At 37.5% G+C, this 25,587-nt stretch overlaps 2 protein-coding genes and 1 pseudogene across 2 annotated transcripts in view; all 3 read left to right on the top strand.

Moving 5' to 3' along the window:
- The window catches only part of LOC121024864 (nuclear RNA export factor 2-like), a 22,505-nt pseudogene extending 11,851 nt beyond the window's left edge, over positions 1-10,654 (top strand).
- GPRASP1 (G protein-coupled receptor associated sorting protein 1) overlaps positions 10,628-25,587 on the top strand; it is a 42,620-nt gene continuing 27,660 nt past the window's right edge. Inside the window, 3 exon segments of the mRNA XM_040467145.1 lie at positions 10,628-10,711; positions 10,935-10,994; positions 12,986-13,085. The gene's annotated coding sequence lies outside the window, so the exon portion shown is untranslated.
- Positions 13,273-15,246, top strand: ARMCX5 (armadillo repeat containing X-linked 5; the record flags this gene model as incomplete). The annotated part of the gene is given in 2 exon segments (XM_040467147.1): positions 13,273-13,420; positions 13,423-15,246. Coding segments are annotated over 2 exon segments (1,641 nt in total), but the record flags the coding sequence as incomplete, so codon positions are not given.

The raw sequence follows: 25,587 nt of genomic DNA on the forward strand, positions 1-25,587 counted from the left end.
TCTACACCTCCTTCTTTATTTTCCTTTCTCTCTCTCTGGATTAAGCCATATAGTTTCTCTGTCTGGTCAATTTTCTTTTCTTTTTCCCCACTCCTGTCATTTCTCTCCATTTTGTATGGAACAAGGCCTCTTCCATCAGCACTGCCTCCACTCTGTTGTTAACATGTGGATGGTGTTTCTGGTTTTTGTTTTTGGGCTTTTTGATGGTTAATGTGTTTTTGTTTGTTTCTTTTTTTTTTTTTTTTTTTTTTTTTTTTTTTTTTTTTTTTTTTTTTTTGCTTATTTGTTTGTCTTCCTTTCCAGGGCTACTTCAAAGAACAAATCAAAGCACACCTGGTGGAGGGTCGAAAACATCACCATGAGTAGGGAGATAAAAGTAACCAAAGTCACAACAACAGAGAACAAGTAACACACTCCAAAAAACACCTCTTGAAGGGCCAGGTCCTGGACAGTGTATGACCCCTCTTGAATATAGTAGTGCTCACAGGTGCAGGGCACATAAAAAGCTTTTAGAACACATAGGGACAGAAAACTAGCCAAAATGATGAAATGGAACAATTCTCCTCAAAAGAAATTCCACAAAGAAATGACAGCTAAAGAATTGATCAAAACAGATATAAACAATATAACTCAAAATGAATTTAGAATAATAATCATAAGATTAATCACTGGGATTGAAAAAGCATAGAAGACAGCAGAGAATCTATTGCTGCAGAGATCAAGGAACTAAAAACTAGTCATGACGATTAAAAAAGGCTGTAAATGAGATGCAAAACAAACCAAAGGCAGTGATAGTGAGGATTAAAGAGGCAGACAGGAGAATCAGTGAAATAGAAGATAAAATTATGGAAAAAGATGAAGCTGAGAAAACGAGAGATAAAAAAAAAATTCTGGACCATGAGGGGAGAGTTAGATAACTAAATGATTCAATGAAATGGAATAATATCTGCATCATAGGAGTTCCAGAACAAGAAAAGAGAGAGCAAAGGGGGCTGAAGGTGTACTTGAATAAATCATAGTTGAGAACTTCTGCAATCTGGGCAAGGAAACATACATTGAAATCCAGGAGGCACAGAGAACTCACTTCAGATGTAACTTGAGACAATCTTCTGCATGGCATATCATAGTGAAACTGGCAAAGTACAAAGATAAAGAGAGAATTCTGAAATCAGCTAGGGACAAATGGGCCTTAACCTACAAGAGTAGACACATAAGAAGAGTAGCACACCTATCTACTGAAACTTGACAGGCCAGAAAGGAGTGGCAGGAAATTTTCAATGTTATGAACAGGAAAAATATGCAGCCAAGAATCCTTTATTCAGTAAGACGGTCATTCAGAATAGAAGCAGAGATAAAGATTTCCCAGACAAAAACTGAAGGAATTCATCACCACTAAACTACCCCTACAATAGATCCTAAGGGGGGACTCTGTGAGTGTTGCAAAGACCACAAAGGGTCAGAGACATGACTATAAGCATGAAACCTACAGATAACACAATGACTCTAAACCCATTATCTTTCAATAATAGCACTGAATGTAAATGGATTAAAGGCTCCAACCAAAAGACATAGGGTGTCAGAATGAATAAAAAAAAAAAACAAGACCCATCTATTTGCTGTCTACAAGAGACCCATTTTAGACCTGAGGACACCTTCAGATTGAGAGTGAGGGGATGGAGAACCATATATTGTGCTACTGGAAGTCAAAAGAAAGCTAGAGTAGCCATACTTACATCAGACAAACTAGACTTTAAATTAAAGGCTGTAACAAGAGATGAAGATGGGCATTATATAATAATTACAGGGTCTATCCATCAAGTAGAGCTAACAATTATAAATGTTTATGCACCAGATACAAAAGCACCCAAATATATAAAACAATTAATCACAAACATAAGCAATCTTATTGGTAACAATGTGGTAATTGCTGGTGACTTTAATACTCCACTTATAACAATGGACAGATCATCTAGACAGAGAATCAATAAAGAAACAATGGCCCCAAATGATACACTGGACCAGATGGACTTGACAGATATATTCAGAAATTTTCATCCTAAAGAAGCAGAATACGCATTCTTCTCAAGTGCATATGGAATGTTCTCCAAGATAGATCACATACTGAGTCACAAAACAGCCCTTAACAAATATAAAAGAATTGAGATAATACCATGCACATTTTCAGATCACAGTGCTATGGAAGTTGAAATCAACCACAGGAAAAAGTTTGGAAAACCTCCAAAGGCCTGGAAGTTAAAGAACATCCTACTAAAGAATGAATGGGTCAATCAGGCAATTAGGGAAGAAATTAAAAAAAAAACATATGGAAACAAATGAAATTGAAAACACAACAATCCAAACCTTTTGGGATGCAGCAAAGGCAGTCTCAAGAGGAAAATGCATTGCAATCCAGGCCTATCTCAAGAAACAAGAAAAATCCCAAATACAAAATCCAGCAGCACACCTAAAAGAACTAGAAGCAGAAATAATAAAGATCAGAGCAGAAATCAACACTATAGAACAACAAACAAAACAAACAAACAAACAAACAAACCCAAAACAGTAGAACAGGTCAATGAAACCAGGAGCTGGTTTTTTGAAAAAATCAACAAAATTGATAAACCCCTAGCCAGACTTCTCAAAAAGAAAAGAGAGAGGACCCAAATAGGTAAAATCATGAATGAAAATTGATTTATCACAACCAATCCCTCAGGAATACAAGTAATTATCAGAGAATATGATGAAAAATTATTTGCCAACAAACTGGACAACCTGGAAGAAACGAACAAATTCCTAGACACACACACACACTATCAAAACTCAAACAGGAAGAAATAGAAAATGTGAGCAGACCCATAACTAGTGAACAAATTTAATCAGTTATCAAAAATCTCCCAACAAAAGAGTCCTGAGCCAGATGGCTTCCCTGCGAAATTCTACCAGACATTTAAAGCAGAGCTAATACCTATTCTTCTCAAATTGTTCCAAAAAATAGAAATGGCAGTAAAACTTATGGACTCATGCTATGAAGCCAGCATTACCTTCATTCCCAAGCTAGACAGACACCCCACAAAAAAAGTCAATATCCCTGATGAACATGGATGCAAAACTCTGCAATGAGATACTAGTAAATTGAATTCAACAGCATATAAAAAGAATTATTCACCATGATCAAATGGGACTCATTCCTGTGTTGCATTGCTGGTTCAGTGATTGCAAATCAATCAATGTGATACATCATATTAATAAAAGAAAAGATAAGAACCATATGATCCTGTCAATAGATGCAGAAAAAGCATTTGACAAATATAGCATCATTTCTTAACAAAAACCCTCTAGAAAGTCGGGATAGAAGGAACGTACCTAAACATCATAAAAGCCATATATGAAAACCCCACAGCTAACATCACCATCAATGGGGAAAAACTGAGAGCTTTCCTTCTGAGATCAGGGATACAAAAGGGATATTCACTCTCACCACTGTTGTTTAACATAGTGTTGGAAGTCCTAGAATCAGTAATAAGACAAGAAAATAAAATAAAGGCATTAACATTGGCAAAGAAGAAGTCAAACTTTCATTTTTTCACAGACGATGTGATACTCTATATGGAAAACCCAGAAGACTCCACCAAAAGGCTGCTAGAACTGATACATGAATTCAGCAAAGTCAAAGGGGACAAAATCAATATACAGAAGTCTGTTGCATTTTTATACACCATTAAGTAAGGAACAGAAAGAGAAATAAAGAAACTGATCCCATTTACAATTGCACCAAGACCATAAAATACTTAGGAATAAACCTAACCCAAGATATAAAAGATCTGTATGCTGAAAACTATAGAAAATTTATGAAGGAAATTGAAGAACACACAAAGAAATGGAAAAACATTCCATGCTCATGGTTTGGGAGAATAAATATTGTCAAAACGTCAATACTACCCAAGGCAATCTACACATTCATTGCAATATCAATCAAAATTGCACTGACATTCTTCTCAAAGCTAGAACAAACAATCCTAAAATTTGTATGAAACCACAAAAGACTCTGAATAGCCAAAGTAATATTGAAGAAGAAAACCAAAACTGGAGGCATCACAATCCTAGAATTTAGCCTTTACTACAAAGCTGTAATCATCAAGACAGCATGGTATTGGCACAAAAACAGACACATAGACCAATGGGATAGAATAGAGACCCCAGAATTGGACCCACAAATATATGGCCAACGAATCTCTGACAAAGCAGGAAAGAGTATCCAATGGAAAAAAAAAAACAGTCTCTTTAACAAATGGTGCTTGGAGAACTGGACAGCAACATGCAGAAGATTTAAACTAGATCAATGTCTTACACCATACACAAAAATAAACTCAAAATGGATGAAAGACCTAAATGTGAGACAGGAAACCATCAAAACCCTAGAGGAGAAAGCAGGCAACAACATCTTTGACCTCAGCTGCAGCAATTTCTTGCGTGACACATCTCCAAAGGCAAGGGAATTAAAAGCAAAAATGAACTATTGGGACCTCATCAAGATAAAAAGCTTCTGCACGCCAAAAGAAACAATCAACAAAACTAAAAGGCAACTGACAGAATGGGAAAAGATATTTGCAAATGACATATTGAATAAAGGGTTAGTATCCAAAATCTATAAATAACTTACCAAACTCAGCACCCAAAAAACAAATAATCCAGTTAAGAAATGGGCAGAAGACATGAATAGCCATCTTTCCAAAGAAGACATCCAGGTGGCAAATAGACACATGAAAAGATGCTCAGCGTCACTCCTCATCAGGTAAATACAAATCAAAAACACACTGAGATACCACCTCACACTGGTTAGGGACTAAAATGGACAACTCAGTAAATTACATATGCTGGCCAGGATGTGGAGAAATGGGAACCTTCTTGCACTGTTGGTAGAAATGTAAATGGTGCAGCAGCTCTGGAAAACAGTGTGGCGGTTCCTCAAAAAATTAAAAATAGAAGTACCCTATGACCCAGCAGTAGCACTACTAGGAATTTACCCAAGGGATACAGGAGTGCTGATTCATAGGGGCACATGTACCCCAATGTTTATAGCAGTGCTTTCAACAATAGCCCAATTATGGAAAGGGCCTGAATGTCTGTCAACTGATGAATGGATAAAGAAGATGTGGTTTATATATACAATGGAATACTATTTGGCAATGTGAAAGAATGAAATCATCCCACTTGCAGCAATGTGGATTGAACTGGAAGGTATTATGCTGAGTGAAATAAGTCAGTCAGAGAAGGAGAGATACCATATGTTTTCATTTATATGTGGATCTTGAGAAACTTAACAGAAGACCGTGGGGAAAGGGAAGGGGAAAAAATAGTTTCAAACAGAAAGGGAGGGAGGCAAACCATAATAGACTCTTAAATACAGAGAGAAAACTGAGGGTTGATGGGGAGTTGGGGGAGAAGGGGAAATTGGTGATGGGCATTGAGGAGGGCATTTGTTGGGATGAGCACTGGGTGTTGTATGTAAGCTATGAACCATGGGAATCTATCCCAAAAACTAAGAGCACACTTTACACACTGTATGTTAGCCAATTTGACAATAAAGTATATTTTAAAAAATTAAACATAGTTACCATATGATCCAGCAATTCTGTTTCTATGTATATGTCCCAAAGAACTGAAAGCACAGACTCAAACAGATATTTATACAACAATGTTCACTGCAGCTTTATTCACAATAGTGAAAAGGAGGAAACAACCCAAATGCACATTCACAGATAAATGGATAAACAAAACATGGTATATACCTGCAGTGGAATATTATTTAGCCATGCAAAATGAAGTATTGGTACATGCTACAACATGAATGAACTGTGAAAAAGTTACTCTAAATGAAGTAAGTCACAAAGGACCACATATTGTATGATTCCATTTATATAAAATATCCAGAATAATCCATAGATATAGAAAGTATATTTAGTGTTTTCCAGGGGCTAGGAAAAGGGGGAAATGGGGGCATGACTGCTTAATAGATATGGGGTCTGCTTTTGGAGTGATGAAAACGTTCTGGAACTAGATAGTGGTGATGATTGTACAAAACTTTATTGTACTATATGCAACCAATTGTGCACTTTAAAATTGTTAAAAAGGTGAATTTTATGTTATAGGACATTCTCCACAATAAAAAATAGCTAAAACATGGATTAACCTTGAAAACATTTTGGAAAATGAAAAAAAGTCATTTATATGAAATATCCAGAATAGGTGAGCCACAGCAACAGAAAGCAGATTAGTGGTTGCCAGAAGCTGGGTGGGGGAGGAATGGTAGTGAGTGATTAGTGGCATGAGGTTTCTGAATAATTTCTGAATCTAGATAATGATGATGGTTGTACAACATTTTGGATGTACTTAATGCCACTGAATTGTATACTTTAAAATGATTAAAATGTTAAATGTTATGTTGTCTGTATTTTTCCACAATTTAAAAAAAATCCACAGTGGGGTCCTTTAAAAAAATAATACTGACTTTTACATGAATATAACATACTTATTGTAGAAATGTGGGAAATACAGAAGGACATAAAATTATGGTGAGAAATCTCACATAGTCCAAACCATAAATACAATCACTACTGCTGATTTTTGCTTTTCTTTGCACATATTATTTCTTTTTATAATTTATATTCTGGATGAAATTGTTTTAGAGAATATATATATATTTTCACTTGGCATCATTTCACAAGAATTTTCCTTATGTCATTAAAATTTTCCTAAACATAATTTCAAGAAAGAAAATTGAAATAATACTATAAATAAGTAGAAAAATCTTTGAAGCAAGAAATAGTGGAGGCACAAGTGTTGGGGAAAGAGAGGTCTCAAGATAGTATGTTTTTAAAATGGGAGAAATAACAGAATGTTTTATGTTGCTGGAAAGATAATTTATTACAATGAAATAAGTATAATGAAATCTTTTTTTTTTTAAGATGTGTGTGTGTTGGGGGGCAGTGTGTAAATATATATACACATATTTGCATTTCTAAAAGTCTGGAAGGATATATACTAAAATGTTAGGAGTATTTATCAGTGTTAGGAAATGCAATATCTTTTTCTTTTAATTTTCATATAATTACTAGGTTTTCAACTGTGAACATATATAACTTAGGTAATAAAAAATAAGTTAAAGCATGTGTAAAACAGACATTCCTGGAAATTTCAATAGAAAATGATGCAATAGAAAAGAAACTAAATCATTTTCAGAATATGGGACATTTCTAAAGCAACGTATGAATTCAATTAAAAGTATGATCATGAGAACTATTATCTCACTGTTCTCTGTTTCCTCCAATGAAAGGGCCCAAATCTGGAACCTCTCCAAAACAATAAAGATGCCTATGAAATATAAAGCATAGCTCCCATAATCATTATTTTCAATAGCTACCCTTTCTACTCCTTGGGTGTTTTATGAGTATCAAGAGTGCTGTTTCACATCACATTTCTGTAAGGATTCAAACACAATCTTCTAAATGGAAAGCATTATCTTTAGTAGTAGTATTAGTACTAGAACATCATTTATTATGGACTTAGTAAACTAGATTCTGAATTGCACAGGAGAAGTGTGTAGATAAAGGATTCTTGGAACAAGCTTGTCCTTCAAATCCGGAGGGTAAGCCATTTACCCTCATTAATGCTATTACAGAATTGGAAACATTCCTAAACAAACAAAAAGGACTGTCTTATTGTCTTTTACCGACATGGTGGCCGAGCTTAGAGTCCAGGTATGTAGGCCTGAGGAGTTTAGCATTTCTAAGAACATGTGGTTTAAGTTTTTAAATATCCTCAGATGCTAAGGAATATTTTATTTAAATTACAATTTTAGTTAATACAAACATGAGGTTCAAAATTCAAAAAGCACAGAAGTTCATACACATAAGTCATCAAGTGTACTTAACATCTTTGTCTGCCAATAGGTTATCCTCCAAAAAACCAAAAACAAAAAAAAAAAAAAAACAAAAAACAAAAATCAAACAAAACAAAAAACAAGCCCTATTACCAGTTGCTTGTTGATATTAACAGAGATATTCATTATATGCATATATATAATAAAATAAAATATTATTAAACAAATGATGGCACACTAAACATTGTTATGCATCTTGCTTTCTTCACTTAAAAATGTGTTTTGGACATCATTCCTGTATCAGTATATGTAGATAGAGCTGCTCGTTCTTTTTAACAGCTGCATGTTGCATGGAGATACACTAAAATTTATTTAACCTTCCCTTATTTATGATTATTTCAAAAATTCCCAATCTTTTACTATTAAGACAATTCTGCAGTGAATATCCTTATACATATAGCATTTTTCAATGTACAAATAATACTTTAGGATAGTTTATTAAAGTATAATCGCTGGTCAATTGTTATGTACATTAGTATTTTGATAAACATTGCCAAATAACCTTCACAGAGGGTGTAACAATTCATACTCCAACTAATAATGTATAGGAATGCCAGTTTTCTCACCTCTTCTCCAATACAGTTTGTTTCCAAATCTTTTGTTCTTTGCCAATATGATAGATGAAAAACAATATATCACTGTAATTATAATTTGCACTTAGATTACCAGTGAGATGAAATATTTTCTCATATACTTAAGAAACATAGACTTGTCTTTTTAATGAACAGTCTGTTCATTTATTTGCCTATTTTTCTATCGGGATGTTGGTCATTATATTTTCTTTATAAATTCATTGGGGTTTGCTATATACTCGGGAGCTTAGTAAGGCATAATTCTAAACATGAATAGAAGACAAAAAAAGAATAACAAACCACTAATACCAAATCCAAATTATATGTATCTTCCAAATGTAATTACAATATAAGATATGAAGATACCAGGTTTCTTTCTAAAATATATTTTGGTAAACCCTTGCTTTCTTCCTCCATAGAAAAATTACATATAAAGCATCTCCTGTGTGGCAAACTCTGGGCTAAGCCCTGGAGTTACAGACATCAAAGACAAAGACACTTATAGACAGCCATTGATCTACAACCAACAGAAGATACCATGGAATTCTCATGATTCAATGGCCTTCAACCCCTTCAACTATTAACTGACTACTTTGTCTTCTATGTATGGCACTGAGGATACAGTGGTGAACAAGCCTGAGAACAGGGGAAACAAAGACTGAGAAAGGAGATTTGAATTCATGTAATTTGAATTACAGTCTAATTCAAATTCCCTCCTGATACTGCTCAGAATGGAAATTCAAAGAAATATATATAGTCAGGGAGAAAGAGCATATGGATTCATTAGGCAGAATGTAGTGGTAAAAGAAAAGGAGTCATGAAAGCAGCTAGGATCTACCTTGGGAAGTGCATGAGTAGTGTCCCTTTTCCTCAGAGAGGAGCATGTAAGAGAATCCAGAACTGGCTCTACCTAGTGCCTGACACCTGGCTGTGAGGTGACAGATAGGGAGGAGCACATGACCCGGTCTGGATCCTTACAGGGACAAGTCTTTTTTCTTGGGCAACTGTGGGGACCTGGAAATGGCACAGTGTGCTACCATTTCGAATGAGAACAAAAAACCAACAGTGTGGTAGAAAGAATGACTCTGGGCACAGACTAGTGGTTCATTTCTTTGAATTAGAGGTCAAGATCTGCTTTCCTTTAGAAGACAGTGATGAGGCCTCCGTGGGAGCCCCCTCCCACTTTCTTCCTTTCCATGGCCCAATGAACAATGAAAAAACTTAGGAAGGCCACCCTAGAACCTCCAGTACGGGTAATTTATTGGTACAAAGTTACTTGAATATTAATCCTCTTTCATGAGAACAGAGTTGTTTTCCTCTTGCCCATGCTCAGGCCCATGCATATTTAGATGTAGGAAATATCGTGAACATGAGGAGGGGAGGCAGAGCTTGAGAATGGGACAGGTACACACAGGGGTAGTTTGGTATTAATATGCTTCTCTCCGTCCATCACTGTTTTCCCTATATCTTTACCCCACCTTACATTCGACTATTTCAGTGCAAGAAACATAATAAGTAATAAAGATGAGAGACTTAGGGGAGAGAAGCAATGAAAGCCTAAGGTGTTTGATATTGATCACAGGTTAGACCACAGCAGTTTTCTAGAAGCCAATCCCACAGTAGCCCAATTCGTGCACAGAATTAAATGCTTGGAACGGCAGTTTGGAGGGACTTCTCTCATAGGGGACACAGCTTTAGAACAGATTAGGATGCGCTCCCTTCTCTCAGTCTTGAACTTCTTTCCAGACTCTTTTATCTTGGTCCCCTCCCCAACCCACCTATTTAGGTGGGCCCAGAACTTTGGAAAGGTGAAATGTGTAAACACAACACTCCGATATCCTTCCGCAAGATCAGGCCAGAGCAAAGTGCCCCCGAAAGTCGCGTGCGTTTCAGTTCAAGAAAAAAAAAAAAATGTAGGCCTGGTGGGGGAGATCTTGAAAGAGGGGAACTAATACCGAGACCCTTTGATATTGGCTTCCTTCTCTCCGTCCAGCGCTGCTTCCTCTATAACCAGATGCTGCCCCTGCACTTCCCAGGAGAAATAGCCAGGGTGGAGCTCACAGACAGAGGGCGAAGTGGCGCCATGCAAAGCTTGGTATCATTCCGCCTACATAAAGCCGGATCCCCTTACACTACGCTCTAGCTCCTCCCGCTGCCGCTTTTGGTACTGGGGACGTGGCCAAAGTCTGCAGAGGAAAAGGTAGCTGTTAATAAGTCGCTACGCGTGCGTCCCAGAGGAGGGTTGGGGACGGGAGGAAGGGATATACCGAAAAGTAACAATCGTTTGCCAATTACAGCTTTTACTCTGACGAAGCAGGTATCGCGCGTCCTAAATCCCAGGTGCCGGGCCAGTCCCCAAACATAGTCGCCGCCATTGTCTCGTGTCCTCGTATCCATCTGACTGTCCGTCCCTCTTTCTGTAGATCACGGCACCCCCTTGAGGCAAGGAAATAAGAAAACTCCCTCTGATCCGAGCAAAGCAGGTCAGTGAGAAGGCGGGAATCACTTGGGAGTGTGGAGATGGGTATCAGAGGAACGTGGGATAAGTGACCTGGTCTAGGGCGCCAGCGGTGAGAGGGAGGGGTCAGGGGTAATTTGAGTGGCACACAACTATAAATTTAAAATGATCCGCTTCTTGCTAGCTTGATTTCCAAACACTAATCCCGTGTTTGGGAAAGTAAAGGAGTATAGTAGCGGCTTCTAGGACAGAAATGGCGATTTATAGGATAGCAGGAGGGGCGGCTGCTGCCGGTGAGAACGGTTGTTCGGGGAACCCTGGGAGGGAGAGAGTGTGAAAAGAAGTTGTAACTGTTTGATAATCATGACCCTGGATTAGATTAGAATATCGTTTCATGTACTGGTTACTAGTCTGATTATTAATAATCAAGTCTCTCCGACTGTCTTTTCATTTGGTCTTTGGGTGTAACCTGTGTTTATATGTGTAGGCCTGTTCTTAAGTTTTTGGTACAGCATGTTTGTGTAAAGATCTGTAGAGGCCCGCGGACCACAAAGGAAGGGGATAAGAAAAGGAAACTTGGCCTGATTTCTCCTGGGTGGGCAGTGCTTGGAGTTGGTAGATGGCTAAGACTAGAATAGGTAGGAGTCTAGGGGACACTCCAGATCTCCTTTCTGCATGCTTTCTAGACAGTCCTCCCTTGCTCCTGTTGTGTTGCAGAAAATGATAGGCTTTAGGAAAAGGAAGGAAACATAAGAGCTTACCTGAAATTTGGAAATCATACTTTTCATTGACTTCCAAACAACTTCCATGGCTTGTCTGAGCCTTCCATCTCTACTATCACTACCACTATCTTGCAGGGATATTTGAGTTGTCTGTGCATGGGAATTGTCAGACTTTTGGAATGGAGCAGAGGAACTTGGAGGGAGGGAGAAGAAGGAGAGGTGCAGAAAATTTTGGCAAACAGGTACCTGTATCCAGAAAGGATACAGATCTCAGGTGCTGATATCTTCCAAGGACCCAGTCTCCATTGTCTCCTGTGTTTCCTTTTATTTATCTCTGCATTTGTGAATCTCTGTGTACAGAACCATCACCAGGTCTGTGGAACTCTCAGTTGTGGAGATTTGCAAGTCACAGCCCAACTTGAACTTAGAAAATAATGAAGAGAAACATGCCCTGTGTCTGTTACGATTGGTGTGAGGGGAGAGGGACAGAAGATGATTGAGACTAGATAATTCTATTCTCTTTTGTTCTCCAGTTTAGTAATCACTGTTTGGTCCTCTGCTGATGTAGTTGGGAGTCTTTGAAAGCTTTGGGGGTATAGGAAGTTGCTTGTTTTTCTTATTTCCCACTTTCTTTTCCTATTCTTAAGACTCACCCAGGCCAATTTTGAATGAGAGAAATGGAAGGGCAGTCACTGATCAAGAAAATGGTGGGCAACAGGGAGGAGGAGGGTCAGTCCTGAATTAGGGCAATGGGATTATGGGACCAGAAGGAGGCAAATACTAGACAAACTACAAATACAGGGACCAGGGACCAAGATCTTTTAAGCAAGAGATCAGTTTCCATATCCTCTTGTTTGTTTATTTGTCCATCGATCTGCCTGTAGGTCTGCTGTAAGTCTTGTCAACATTGGAAGCAAGGAAAGGAGGAGAAAATTTCTCCAGATCAGTGAAGTTTGGTATGAGTATGGAGACTTCCCCAGTAGACCTGTAGGATGAAGTAGTAGAGATCTGCTTGGGTCCAGCAGGGATAAAGAGCCAGTCTAGGGATTCCTTAGCCTCTCTCACTCCCATTCAGCTTTCTCACCCATTCTCCATACTTCTGTTTTGTGTCTGCAAACAAGATTAGTAGCACCTTCAGTTTTGTAGAGAGTGTGAAATGAGGACAGAGTGTGCTAAGTATCTACCTCTCCCACTTAGCACTGAATGTCCATAACTCTCCTGTCTCTCTGTGCTAATCAACATAAGAAATAAATTGGAAGAGACTCAAAGCCCCATTTCCTTCCTCCACCCCTAGGTCCAACTTCAATGGCAGATCTGGTGGCCTTGGAGTGGCTGAAGACACCCACCCTCCACAGCGCTGCGCTCAGGCACACAGCCATTTTTCCTTTCCCAGAGTGAGCTTCTTCTGCACGTTGTTTATATCATTGACAGAGCCTGTAGTTGGAAAGAGGGCCGAGTGACAACTGGACTTTGTATGAAAACACCAACCTGGGACAGACCTTCAATCAATGCCGAGACAGGGTTGGAGGTATAGAACGTGGCCTTGTCTTTAACTTGGATCATGACTGGCTCTGAGGGTAAGGCAGGGGCAGAGGAGGGGCTGAGGTTTGCCTAAAAGCTGGAATCAGTGGCCCTGCCAACCCTAGAGCCAAGGCTAAGATCCAGGCCAAGTCTGGGGATGGAGCAGTGGCCAGGACACAGACAGTGACCTACACTGAGGCCGTGGCTATGACAGGGATGTGAGCAAGATGGAAGCTATGGCTAAGACTAGAGTCATGACTGAGACTAAGGCAAAATCCCTGGCAGAACCTGGTATAGTGCCCCAAATCAAGTCAAAGCTGATGCCTATGGCCAGGGTCAGTGCTGTGACCAAGTACGAAGTCAAGGCTGGTGCTGGAAGTGAAACCAATATCAGGTCCTTTGCCAAGGCTGATGATAAGGTCAATATTGAGTCCAGGTCCCAGAGAACGAGAGAGGACAGCATCAAATTCAGGGCTGGGGCTGGGGACAGAGCTGGTATTGTAATCGAGTCCAGTGATGAGGATGAAGAAAATGTCTGCTCCTGGTTCTGGACAGGAGAAGAGCCTAGTGTAGGATCCTGGTTCTGGCCTGAAGAGGAGACTCCTTCTCAAGTTTATAAGCCTCCACCTAAGATCCAGGAAAAGCCCAAGCCCATACCCAAACCTGAACTCACTATAAAACAAAAAGCAGCAGCATGGTCAAGGGCCAGGTATAGTGTCCTAGTCCCAATAGAGGGAGGGAAGCCATCCTTGCCTCCAGAAGGGAATTGGACTCTCGTTGAGACCTTGATTGAAACTCCTCTGGGGATTCGGCCTCTGACCAAGATCCCACCCTATAATGGACCTTACTTCCAAACCTTAGCTGAGATCAAAAGCCAGGTTAGGTATAGAGAAAAGTATGGGCCCAATCCAAGAGCCTGCCGCTGTAAATCACGTGACTTTAGTTTAGAGCCTAAAGAGTTCGATAAACTCGTTGCCCTACTTAAGTTAACTAAGGATCCTTTTATTCATGAAATAGCAACAATGATAATGGGCATTAGTCCTGCTTATCCATTTACCCAAGATATAATTCATGATGTAGGTATTACTGTTATGATTGAAAACTTGGTCAATAATCCCAATGTTATAGAACACCCTAGAGCTTTAAATATAGTAGATGACAACTCTGAGTCTTCTGAAGAACCAAAACCAGGAGAGTCATATGTATATCAAGTTTGTAAGGACATATTCTCTTATCCCTTGAACTCCCCTGTGCAACTGGCTGGACTAAAATTATTAGTGCACCTGAGTGTGAAATTTGAGGATCACCATATAATTATTAATTACATTCCAGATTTCCTCACCTTGTTAAGCAAAGGAAGTGTCAAAACCAAGTTTTATGTTTTAAAAGTGTTTTTGCGCTTGTCTAAAAATCAAGCCAATACAAGAGAACTGATTAGTGCCAAAGTACTGTCATCATTGGTTGCACCCTTTAACAAGAATGAGTCGAAGGCTAATATTCTTAATATCATTGAAATATTTGAGAATATAAATTTCCAATTCAAAAAGAAGGTGAAGCTATTTACCAAAGAAGAGTTCACTAAATCTGAGCTTATTTCCATATTCCAGGAAGCAAAAGAGTTTGGTCAGAAACTCCAAGACTTAGTAGAGCACAGTGATCCTGAGGTGAGAGATAAAGTTATACGATTAATACTTAAACTCTAAATAGCTGTATGTTCTCACAGAGCCATGAACATTTTTTTTTTGTGTTATAATATGAAGCTATGCATATAATAATTGTAAGTTCATTATTTGTTATTTGTGTTGGTTGATGGAGGCAACTTTATGCATACCAAATGATCTTGAGAGCTTGAATGTTTGTTGATTTTTACTGTGCTATTTAAATTGAGATATTTTTAATCTTTCTGCAACGTGACCTGATAATGAACCTATTCATGCTGAGCAAGCTATATTTCTGTGCTTTATATTGACATAGTGTATTCGTTTGAGGCTTCATTTACATGTTAATAAAGTTGCATGCTAAAACTGGTGAAAACATTGTTGTAGTTCTTTAGTTGAAGTCTAGTCAGAAAGATAAAGCACAAATAACACAAAGATGATAAAGAACACTGTCGGTGTTTGTAGGAGGGTACAGACCAAACAAGCTCACATTGATAGATCCTTTACTTTCAACATGTTCAAGGAATAGAATCGCACTACACAAGAAGACAGGACTGTTACCAGATGTAACTAGTGTTACTAGATGACATCTGGGCAGATCTGGGGAAAGGGGTAAGGACACTGACCTAGGAGAAAGGGAACACAGATACTTTCATTCCAGTCTGAATCCCAGAACTTCTGTTCACCTTTTAACATAGGACATCTCATTAGGATATCTTGAAGCTTTTAAGCTCCCAAGAGGATTCCTGGTTCTCATCCCCATTCAGAAAAGCCATGGAAGTATGTTTCTGAAAGGACCCAGCCCCACTGTGCCCTCAACCTCCAGGTATGCCCATCCAGGGGTACCAGGTTTACTGTTTCATCTGAGAGTCCCTTCCCCTGTAGTCCTGGGCCTCAGAGGAGGGTCTTCCTGGAGACCAACTACTGAAACTGCTTCATGGATAGTCTCATTTGCCCTGCCTTGGTGATGGTTTACTCTCATCCTTACTTTTGTTTGCTGGCCAATGGTTTGAACTTGGTAATTTGCACCTATCCTTGGTGGCAGCAATGTGTTTGTTCTGATCCCTTTTGGTCAGAGCTCAGAATGTTGAGCTCAGTGAGATAGCTACAAGATTCCAAAGTCCTTTAGGGATGTGTAGTTAGGAAGGAATTAATTCCCTAATTCCATTATCCTATCTTATTTGTACAGTTTATAGAGCTGAAGCCATGTTCTCTATACTGCTTCAGCTCCTCCTGAGTATACTTAATGAAAACTAGGTTCTGGCTGGCATAGAATGCCAGAGTATAGATTTGGATCAGGGGTCACCTCTGCCTCCTTTTGCTGTTCTTGTTCTGTTTCCTTTACTGCCCAGAATTGGGAAATACAGATATTAGGTTCAGTGTACAAATACTAGTCTTTCTTTTGAACTTCCTCTCTCTCCTCATTTATGTATTTTGGGGAAGGCCTAAACTGAAAGAATCTCAACAGAGTGTCTGTCATGTACTCCTGGTTTTAGAAGCTATCCCTAGTTTAATTTCTATTAAGGTCAGTTCTGAACTTATCTGTTATACATCTAGGAATTAAAATGAAGGGCAACTGGACACATATGTTCATTAAGGGTGAAAAAAAGTAGGGTTTTTGCAATGTGCAGCTGTAACTTAGATGATTTTTTGAAGTTCTTTATAATTTGTTTTTTAATCCTTTGTAATTCTAGCTGTGTGTACTAATTTGAGAATTGGGGTCTTCACAATACAATTGGAGCAGACCCTTTGGAAATATTCCGGGTCTTAAATGGCCTATGGAGCACAAGATCAATTGATAGCTACAGAATTTCCAATCAGCTAAAGAGAAAAATGACTGTGAGGTATGCAGGTATTTGTGTCAAGGCAACAAGCTGATGGGCTCTCCTTAGGTGGGCGTTATGGGAGACAGTCATTTCCCAAAGTTTTCCTGGGATGTACTTGAAGTCAAAACCCTGTTGCTCATCTCATCTTTTCTAGAAAAATAATTCAGGCAACACCATGTAGTATCAGGGCTGATCTGGATGTTACTTTTCTTAAAATGTTGCCTCTGTAGGTAAATATCAGGGTGGATTTCTCATCTTTCCTGCCATGAAGTAATTAACTAATCTTCCTACAGCACACCATACCGTCAAATTTAAAAGAGGAATTTTCAATGGGAATTCATCTATACAACATCACCAAATTCCCTAGCAAGGCTTTCAAAGCTCTGTATCCTTTGGCATTTTCCGTTTTTCCCATTATATCCCACCATGTGACCTACATTCAAGCCTCACTGGGCTATTGTTTCCTGACTATTTTATGCAGTTTCCTGCTTTTATGTCTCAAATGCCAGGTCATTTTGAAGTCTTCATGACACATTTATCCCCCCTCTCCATGTTGAAATTAATAGCTCCTTCTGCATTTCCAAATTTTTTTATTTACTACTGTATTTTAGCATTTGTGTCTTTATACTATACCCTGGAGTCTTAGTAAGTTGGAGCTTGTGTTTAGAGACAGCTTAGAGGAGGGAAGCTTGGACTTTGAGAATGTCTCAACTCCAAAGTGTGAACTTTTTGTTGTGTATACTAATAATAATGATTAATATTTATACATTTATTAAGTGCTTACTATGCGCCAGATACCATACTATGTGCTTTATTTGTATTAACTCATTTAGTTCCTAAAACATGTGAGAAAGTGGAGATACTGATTGGTTAAATAATTTGGCCAACTTCATTGAGTTGGTTAGTAGCAGAGCTGATATTCAAACCTTTGCAGTCTGAATCTGGAGCCAGCATGTATACCTACTTTGTAACTCTGTAACCCCACACAGCCCTTAGTAAAGTACATGGCCCATCCTAAACTTAAATTTGACTGTGGTCAGACACACCTGTCCCTTATCTATTCTGCTTTTTCCATTTGTGTAGGCCTCCTCCTGCCTTACCTTCATTCCTTGCCCAACTAAGCCTTCATGGTCCATCACTTTCAACATGTTTCACATTTTTTCTTGTGGTAAAATATATATGTAACATGAAAGTTGCCATTTAGTGCACATGAAAGTGCACAATTTAGTGACATTAATTTCATTCACAGTGTGCCATCAATACTATTTCCAAACTTTTTCATCTCCCAAAAGAGAAACTGAGTAACCATTAAGCAATAACTCTCAATTCCCCACTCCTTTCAGCCCCTGGTAATTCCCAATCTACATTCTGTCTCCATAAATACGCCTATTCTAAATATTTCTTATAAATGGGTACATTTTTCATACAATATGTGTTCTTTTGTGTCTGGTTTATTTCACTTAACATGTTTTCAAAGTTTATCCATGTTGTAGCATGTATCAGAACTTTATCCCTTTTTAATAGCCAAGTATTGTTCCACTGTGTGTGTGTGCACCACATTTTGCTTACCCATTCACTTGATGGGCATTTAAGTTGTTTCCACCTATTGGCTATTATAAATAATACTTCATTGAACATTGGCGAACAAGTATCTATTAGACTCTCTGCTTTGAAATTTTTTAAATATATACCTAGAACTAGAATTGCTGAGCCATATGGTAATTCTATGTTTAGCTTTTTGACAAACTGCCAAACTGTTTTCCATAGCAGCTACATCATTTTACATTTCCAACAGCAACATACAGGGGTTCCAGTTTGTCCACATCCTTAGCAACACTTGTTATTTTCCATTTTTTAATAGTTATCCTAGTAGGTGTGAAGTGGTATTTCATGGTGGTTTTCACTTGCATTTCCCTAATGACTAATGGTGTTGGGCATTTTTTCATGTACCTATTGGTTGTTTGCATATCTTCTTTGGAGTAATGTCTACCCAAGTTTTATTGTTGTTATATTGTAGTAGTTCTTTATATTCAAGGTACAAGTCCCTTATTGGCTATATGACTTGCAAATATTTTCTTTTATTCTGTAAGATTTTTTAATGTTAATGATGTCCCTTGATGGATAAAAGTTTTTAATTTTTATGATATCCATTTTATCTATTTTTTGTGCTTTTGATGTCATATCTAAGAATCCATTGCCAAATCCAAAAGCTAGGAAGATTTATTCTTGTTTTCTTCTAAGAGTTTTATAGTTTTAACTTATGTTTAAGTCATTGATCCGTTTTGAGTTGATTTTTGCATATGGAATTAGAAAAGGGTCCAACTTCATTTTCTACATGTGGGAATCCACTTGTTTTAGCATCATTTGTTGAATAGACCAGTCTTTCTCCATTGAAGGTACTTGGCACTCTTCTCAAAATTAATTTGCTGTAGACATTATTGGTTTATTTCTGGACTCTTAATTCTGTTCCATTCATCTCTAGGTCTATCTTTATGCATGTACTACAAGATTTTGATTACTGTAGCTTTGTAGTAAGTTAAGAAATCAAAAAGTGTAAGTGTAAGTGATCCAACTTTTCTTCTTTTTCAAAAAAATTTTTTTTTAATCTGAATCCCTTTCCATTCCATACGAATTTTAGGATCAGCTTTTCCATTTACATCAAATAAGCCATTGGAGTTTTGACAGAGATTGTATTGAATCTGTAGATTCCTTTGGGGGTATTGTCATGTCAACAATATTAAGTCTTCTGGGGTGTCTGTGTGTCTCAGTTGCTTATGTGTACCACTCTTGCTTTTAGGTCAGGTCATGATCTTGTGGTTTCATGATTTCAAGCCCTGTGTCAGGCTCTGTGCTGGCAGCACAGTGCCTGCTTGGGATTCTATCTCTCCCCCTCTCTCTGCCCCTCCCCCACTCGTGCTGTCTCTGTCTTTTAAAATAAATAAACTTAAAAAAATATTACCTTCCAATATATAATAACGGAATACCTTTTTATTCATGTAAATCTTTAATTCCTTTTAGCAATATTTTGTAGTTTGTGTACAAGGATTTCATCTCCTTGGTTACAATTATTCCTAGAGGATTTATTCTTTTATTTTTTTTAAATGTTTATTTATTATTTTTGAGAGAGAGAGTGCAACTGGGGGAGGGGCAGAGAGAGAGGGAGACACAGAATCTGAAGCAGGTTCCAGGCTCCATGCTGTCAGCACAAAGCCCGACGCAGGGCTAGAACTCACAAATTGTGAGATCATGACCTGAACTGAAGTCAGACGCTTAACCGTCTGAGCCACCCAGGCGCCCCCAGTTTATTCTTTTAGATACTATCATAAGTGAAATTGCTTTCTTAATTCCATTTGCAGATTATTCATTGCTGGTATATATATAGACTCATAACTGATTTTTGTGTGTTGATCTTTTGTGATTTTTGTGTGTTGTAACATGTAAGTTTGCTGAATTTGTTTATTAACTTTAGTAGCTTTTTTGTGCATTCTTTGGGAATTTCTGTATAAAGGATTATGTCATCTACAAATAACAATTCTTTTCTTTCTTATTTGGATACATTTTATTTCTTTTTTCTGTCTAACTATTCTGGCTAGAACTTCTAGAACAATGTTAAATAACATTGGTGACAATGGACTTGCTTGTCTTTTTCCTGAACTTAGGGGGAAAGTTTTTAGTCTTTCATTGTTGATCATAATGTTAACTGTGGATTTTTCATAAATGCTCTTTATCACGTTAAGGAAGTTCCCTTCTCTGCTTTATTTTCTGAATGTTTTTTACCATGAAAGAGTATCAGATTTACACAAAGGTCTTTTTTTTTGCATCAAATGAGGTTATCATGTGGCTTTTATTGTTGTTGTTCTATTAAGGTAATGTATTACACTATTCTAGTACAGTGATGTATTACATTCATTGATTTTCAAATGTTTACCACTCGTGTATTCTTTTCTTTATGTTTTATTTATTTATTTTGAGAGAGAGAGTAAGCATACATGAGGGTGTGTGCACAAGTGGAAGAGGGGCTGAGAGAGGGAAAGAGAGAGAATCCCAAGCAGTCTCTGCACTGTCCTCACAGAGCCCGACGTAGGGTCAAACCCACGAATCATGAGATCATGACCTGAGCTGAAATCAAGAGTTGGTCACTTAACTGACTGAGCCACCTGGGTGCCCCACCATACTTGTATTCTTGGAGTAAATCCCACTTGGTCATGGTATATAATCCTTTTGACATGCTAGTGGATTCCGTGTGCTAGTATTTTGTTGAGAATTTTTGCATCTATATCTCAAATCTATATTCATAAGGTCTCTAATGTTCTTTCCTTGTAACATCTTTATTTGGCTTTGGTATCAGGGTAATGGTGGCTTCATAAAATTAGTTAGGAAATGTTTACTTCTCTGTGTTTTGGAAAGTAGAATATTGGTGTTAATTCCATTTTAAATATTTGGTTCCAGTGAAATCATCTGGTCCTAGACTTCTTTTTTGGGAGGTTTCTAAGTACTGATTCTATCTCTTTAATATTTATGGATCTGTTGAAATTTTCTATTTTTTTTTAAGTCAGTTCAGGTAATTTTTGTGCTTTTAGTAATTTGTCAATTTTACCTACATTATATAATTTGTTTTGTACAATTATTTATAGTGTTCTCATATTTTTCTTTAAATTTCTGTGTGGTTGGTAGTAGTGTCTCCACTTTCATTTCTGATTTTAGTTATTTGTGTCTTGTCTCTTATTTTCTTTGTCAGTCTAGTTAAAGGTTTGTCATTCTTGTTGATCTTTTCAAAGAACCAACATTTGTTTTTATTGATTGTCTCTACTATTTTTCTATTCTCTGTTTCGTTTATCTCCACTCTAATCTTCATTATTTCCTTCCTTCTGCTAGGTTTGAGTTTTGTCTTCTTTTCCTAGTTTCTCAAGATGTAAAGCTAGGTAATTGATTTAAGAGTTTTCTTTTTTTAATACAGACATTTATAGTTATAAATTCCCCTGTGAACACTGTCTTGCTGCATCCCTTAAGATTTCCTATACTACTTTTTTCATTTTCATTCATCTCTAAGTATTTTATGATTTCCCTTGTGACTTCTTCTTTGACCAAATTGGCTGCTTAAGAGTCTGTTGTTTAATTTCCACATTGGTTAATTTTCCAATTTTCCACCGGAATTGGTTCTCAGCTTCATCTGTTATGATCGTGAAGATACTTCATATGATTTCAATCATCGTATGTTTATTAAGACATGTTTTGTGTCCTAACATGTCTGGAGAATGCTCCCTGTGCATTTGAGAAAAATGTGTATCCTGCTGTTGATTGGTGGATTATTCTACATAGGTCTAGTTGATTTATTTATTTATTTTTATTTAAAAAAAAATTAATGTTTATTTTTGAGAGTGAGAGAGACAGAGTGTGAGCAGGGGAGTAGCAGAGAGAGAGGGAGACACAGAATCTGAAGCAGGCTCTAGGTTCTGAGTTGTCAGCACAGAGCCTGACGTGGGACTCGAACTCATGAACTATGAGATCATGACCTGAGCCAAAGTCACCCAACCGACTGAGCCACCCGGGTGCCCCAGGTATAGTTGATTTATGACACTGCTGAAATCCCCTGTTTTCTTTTTGACGTTCTGACCAAATGTTCTATCCATTGAGTGTGATGTTTGAACTCTCCAACTATTAGTATAGAACTGTCTATTTCTCCTCTCAATTCTGTTAATGTTCGCTTCTTAGAGATTTTGCCTTCCTGATATCTCTGCTCATTTTTTAAAATGTTTATTTATTTTTGAGAGAGAGAGAGAGAGAGAGAGAGAGAGAGAGAGAGAGAGAGTGTGTGTGTGTGTGTGTGTGTGTGTTTGAATGGGGGAAGGGCAAAGAGAGAGGAAGACAGAGGACCTGAAGTGGGCTCTGCACTGATAGCAGCAAACCCAATGTGGGGCTCAAACTCACAAGCCATGAGATCATGACCTGAACTGAAGTTGGATGCTCAACTGAATGAACCATCCACACATCTGCTCTATTTTTAATCCCATTCTATCTATAGGTTCCTCTGTATCTGCATGGGAAAATTTATCTTCTCTTCAACTCTTAACTCCACACACGTTTCCACTTACCACTCTATCTTTGTCTACCCTTTCACAACAGTTTTTTCTACATTTTTACATGATTTTTCTACTTTCTTATCTTCTACTCAGTCCTCACACAATTGCAATCTAGTTTCTTTCTCTAGTCTGTATTGAAACTGCAGTCAAAATCACCAAATCCCTCATCTTCCCAAAAGAAAACAATTTAATTTTAACAATATTTTATTTAAACATACTGTTAGAGATTAATACTATTTTTCCACTTTTTATGTATCTTCCAAGTGGTGGAAACTTCATTAGAATGACAACTCTGACATTTCTTTGCCCTCGCCCTTACTCATTCTTTTCTTTGCATCTTCCCTTTCTCTTGAAATTTTACCTTCTCACAGAGGCCTGTGCTGTGTCCTACTTTGGTTTTACATAATAAAGGGTTTATGTGTAGATTGAAATAGGACTGCAGTTTCTAACTGGGTGGGATATTGTAGCAAATTCTAGGATTTATTTTTAGGAACACTATTGTCATATTTGTCTGTATCAGATTTGTCAGTAGCAAAGATTCTTTTATTCCCCAGTTTTACAGAGATATTATTGACATATCACATGTAAATTTAAGTTGTACAACATCATGATTTGATACACATATATATTGTAAGATGATTATCACAGTAAGGTTAGTTAACACCACCATTCCCTTACGTGATAACCAGTTTTTTTTTCCTGTGGTGGTAACATTTAAGATTTACTGTCTTAATAACTTTCATGTATACAATACAGTATTGTTAAATATAGTCACAATGCTGTACATTAGATTACCAAGATTACCAGGATTTATTCATCTTATAGCTGGAAGTTTGTACCCTTTGACCAACATCTCCTCATCTCATCCACTCCCAGCCCCTGGCAACCACCATATTACTTTCTTTTTCTATTAGTTGTTTTCTTATATTCCACATGTAAGTGAGAACATAGAGTATTTGTCTTTGTCTGGCTCATTTCACATGATATAAAGCCTTCAAGGCCCATTGTTATTGTACCCCGAGGCAGGATTTCCATTTCTATGGATGAATTATATTCTGTTGTATATACACCACATTTTAATTATCCATTCATCTGTCAATGGACACTTAGGTTGTCTCCATGTCTTAGCTATTGTTAATAATGCTCCAATGAATATGGAGGTAATGATATCTCTTTTGGCATAGTGATTTCATTTCCTTCAGATATATATCTGGAAGTGGGATTACTAGGTCATATGGTAGCTATATTTTTAATTTTTTGAGGAACTTCCATACTGTTTTCCATAGTGACTGAACGTTTACCCTACCACTGTATGCACAGTGGTTTACTGTTACAAGTCTCCCTCTTAGACAGGCTTTTGTTGCATCCCACAAGTTTTGGTATATTGTGTGTCCACTTTCATTTGTTTGAAGATATTTTTAAATTTCCCTTTAGGTTTTACCTTTGATCCATTGGTTGTTCAAGAGTATGTTGCTTAATTTCCATTTATTTGTGAATTTTCAGGGTTTCCTCTTGTTGTCTTCAGCTTAAAGAACTCCTTTTGTCATTTCTTGTAAGGCAGGTCTAGTGGTGATGAATTGCCTCAGCTTTTGTTTTTTTGGAAAATTATTTATCTCTCATTTATGAAAGACAACTTTGCTGGGTAATGTATTCTTGGTTGGCAGTTTTTTTTTTTTTCTTTCAGCACTTTGAATATATCACCCCACTCTCTCTTGGTTTGTAAGATTTCCACTGAGAAATCCACTGGTAGCATTATGGAAGTTCCCTTGTAAGTTACAATCTTATCTTTGCTGCTTTTAAGATTCTGTCTTTGTCAGGGCAGCTGGATGGCTCAATTGGTTGAGTGTCTGACTCTTGATTTTGCCTCAGGTCATGATCCCAGAGTCATAGGATTGAGCCCCATGTTATGCTCCATGCTGAGCATGGAGCCTGTTTGGGGTTTTCTCTCTCCTTCTGCCCCTCTCCCCTGCTCTATTTCTAAAAGAAAAAAAAAAGATTTTCTTTTTGTCTTTGACAATGACAAAGTGCTCTTGAATTTGAGACAATTTTATTATAACGTATCTTACAAAAGCTTGTTTTAGGTTGAAAATTGGGTTACCTATGACCTTCATGAAATTGTATGTCCAAATCTCTTCCCAAATTTGGCACCTTCTTAGCCATTGTTTCTTTATTTTTTAAATTTATTTACAAATTTTTATTTATTTATTTATTTATTTATTTATTTATTTGCTTTTGAGAGAGAGAGAGAGACAGAGACAGAGACAGAGACAGAGCACAAGCAGGGGAGGGGCAGAGAGAGAGGGAGACACAGAATCCGAAGCAGGCTCCAGGCTCCGAGCTGTCAGCACAACACAGAGTGAGGCTAGAACTTACAAACCAGGAGGTAATGACCTGAGCCAAAGTCAGATGCTTAACCAAGTGAGCCACCCAGGCACCCCAAAGCCATTGTTTCTTTCAATTAGATTTCTTCTTTCTCCCTCTCTTTTCATGGGATTCCAATAATGCAGATATTTTTTTTCTTTTAATGCTATCCCCTAATTCATGTAGTATTTCTTCACTCTATTTCATTATACTTTTGTTTTGCTCTTTTTACTGAAAGATTTCAAATGACCTTCAAATGTCTTCTTGTTCACTAATTCTCCTTGGTTGAGTCTGCTGTTGAAGCCCTGTTTTGAATTCTTCAGTTCATTCAATGTTTTCTTCAACTCTAGGATTTCTATTTGGTTTTTAATGGTTTCTGTATCTTTATTTAACTTCTCATTTTGTTTTTGCATTTTTCTCTAATTTCATTTACTTGTCTGTGTTTTCATA

The sequence above is a fragment of the Herpailurus yagouaroundi genome, unplaced genomic scaffold (assembly GCF_014898765.1).
Source record: "Herpailurus yagouaroundi ecotype Mexico unplaced genomic scaffold, PumYag 67235, whole genome shotgun sequence".
Lineage (NCBI taxonomy): Eukaryota > Metazoa > Chordata > Mammalia > Carnivora > Felidae > Herpailurus > Herpailurus yagouaroundi.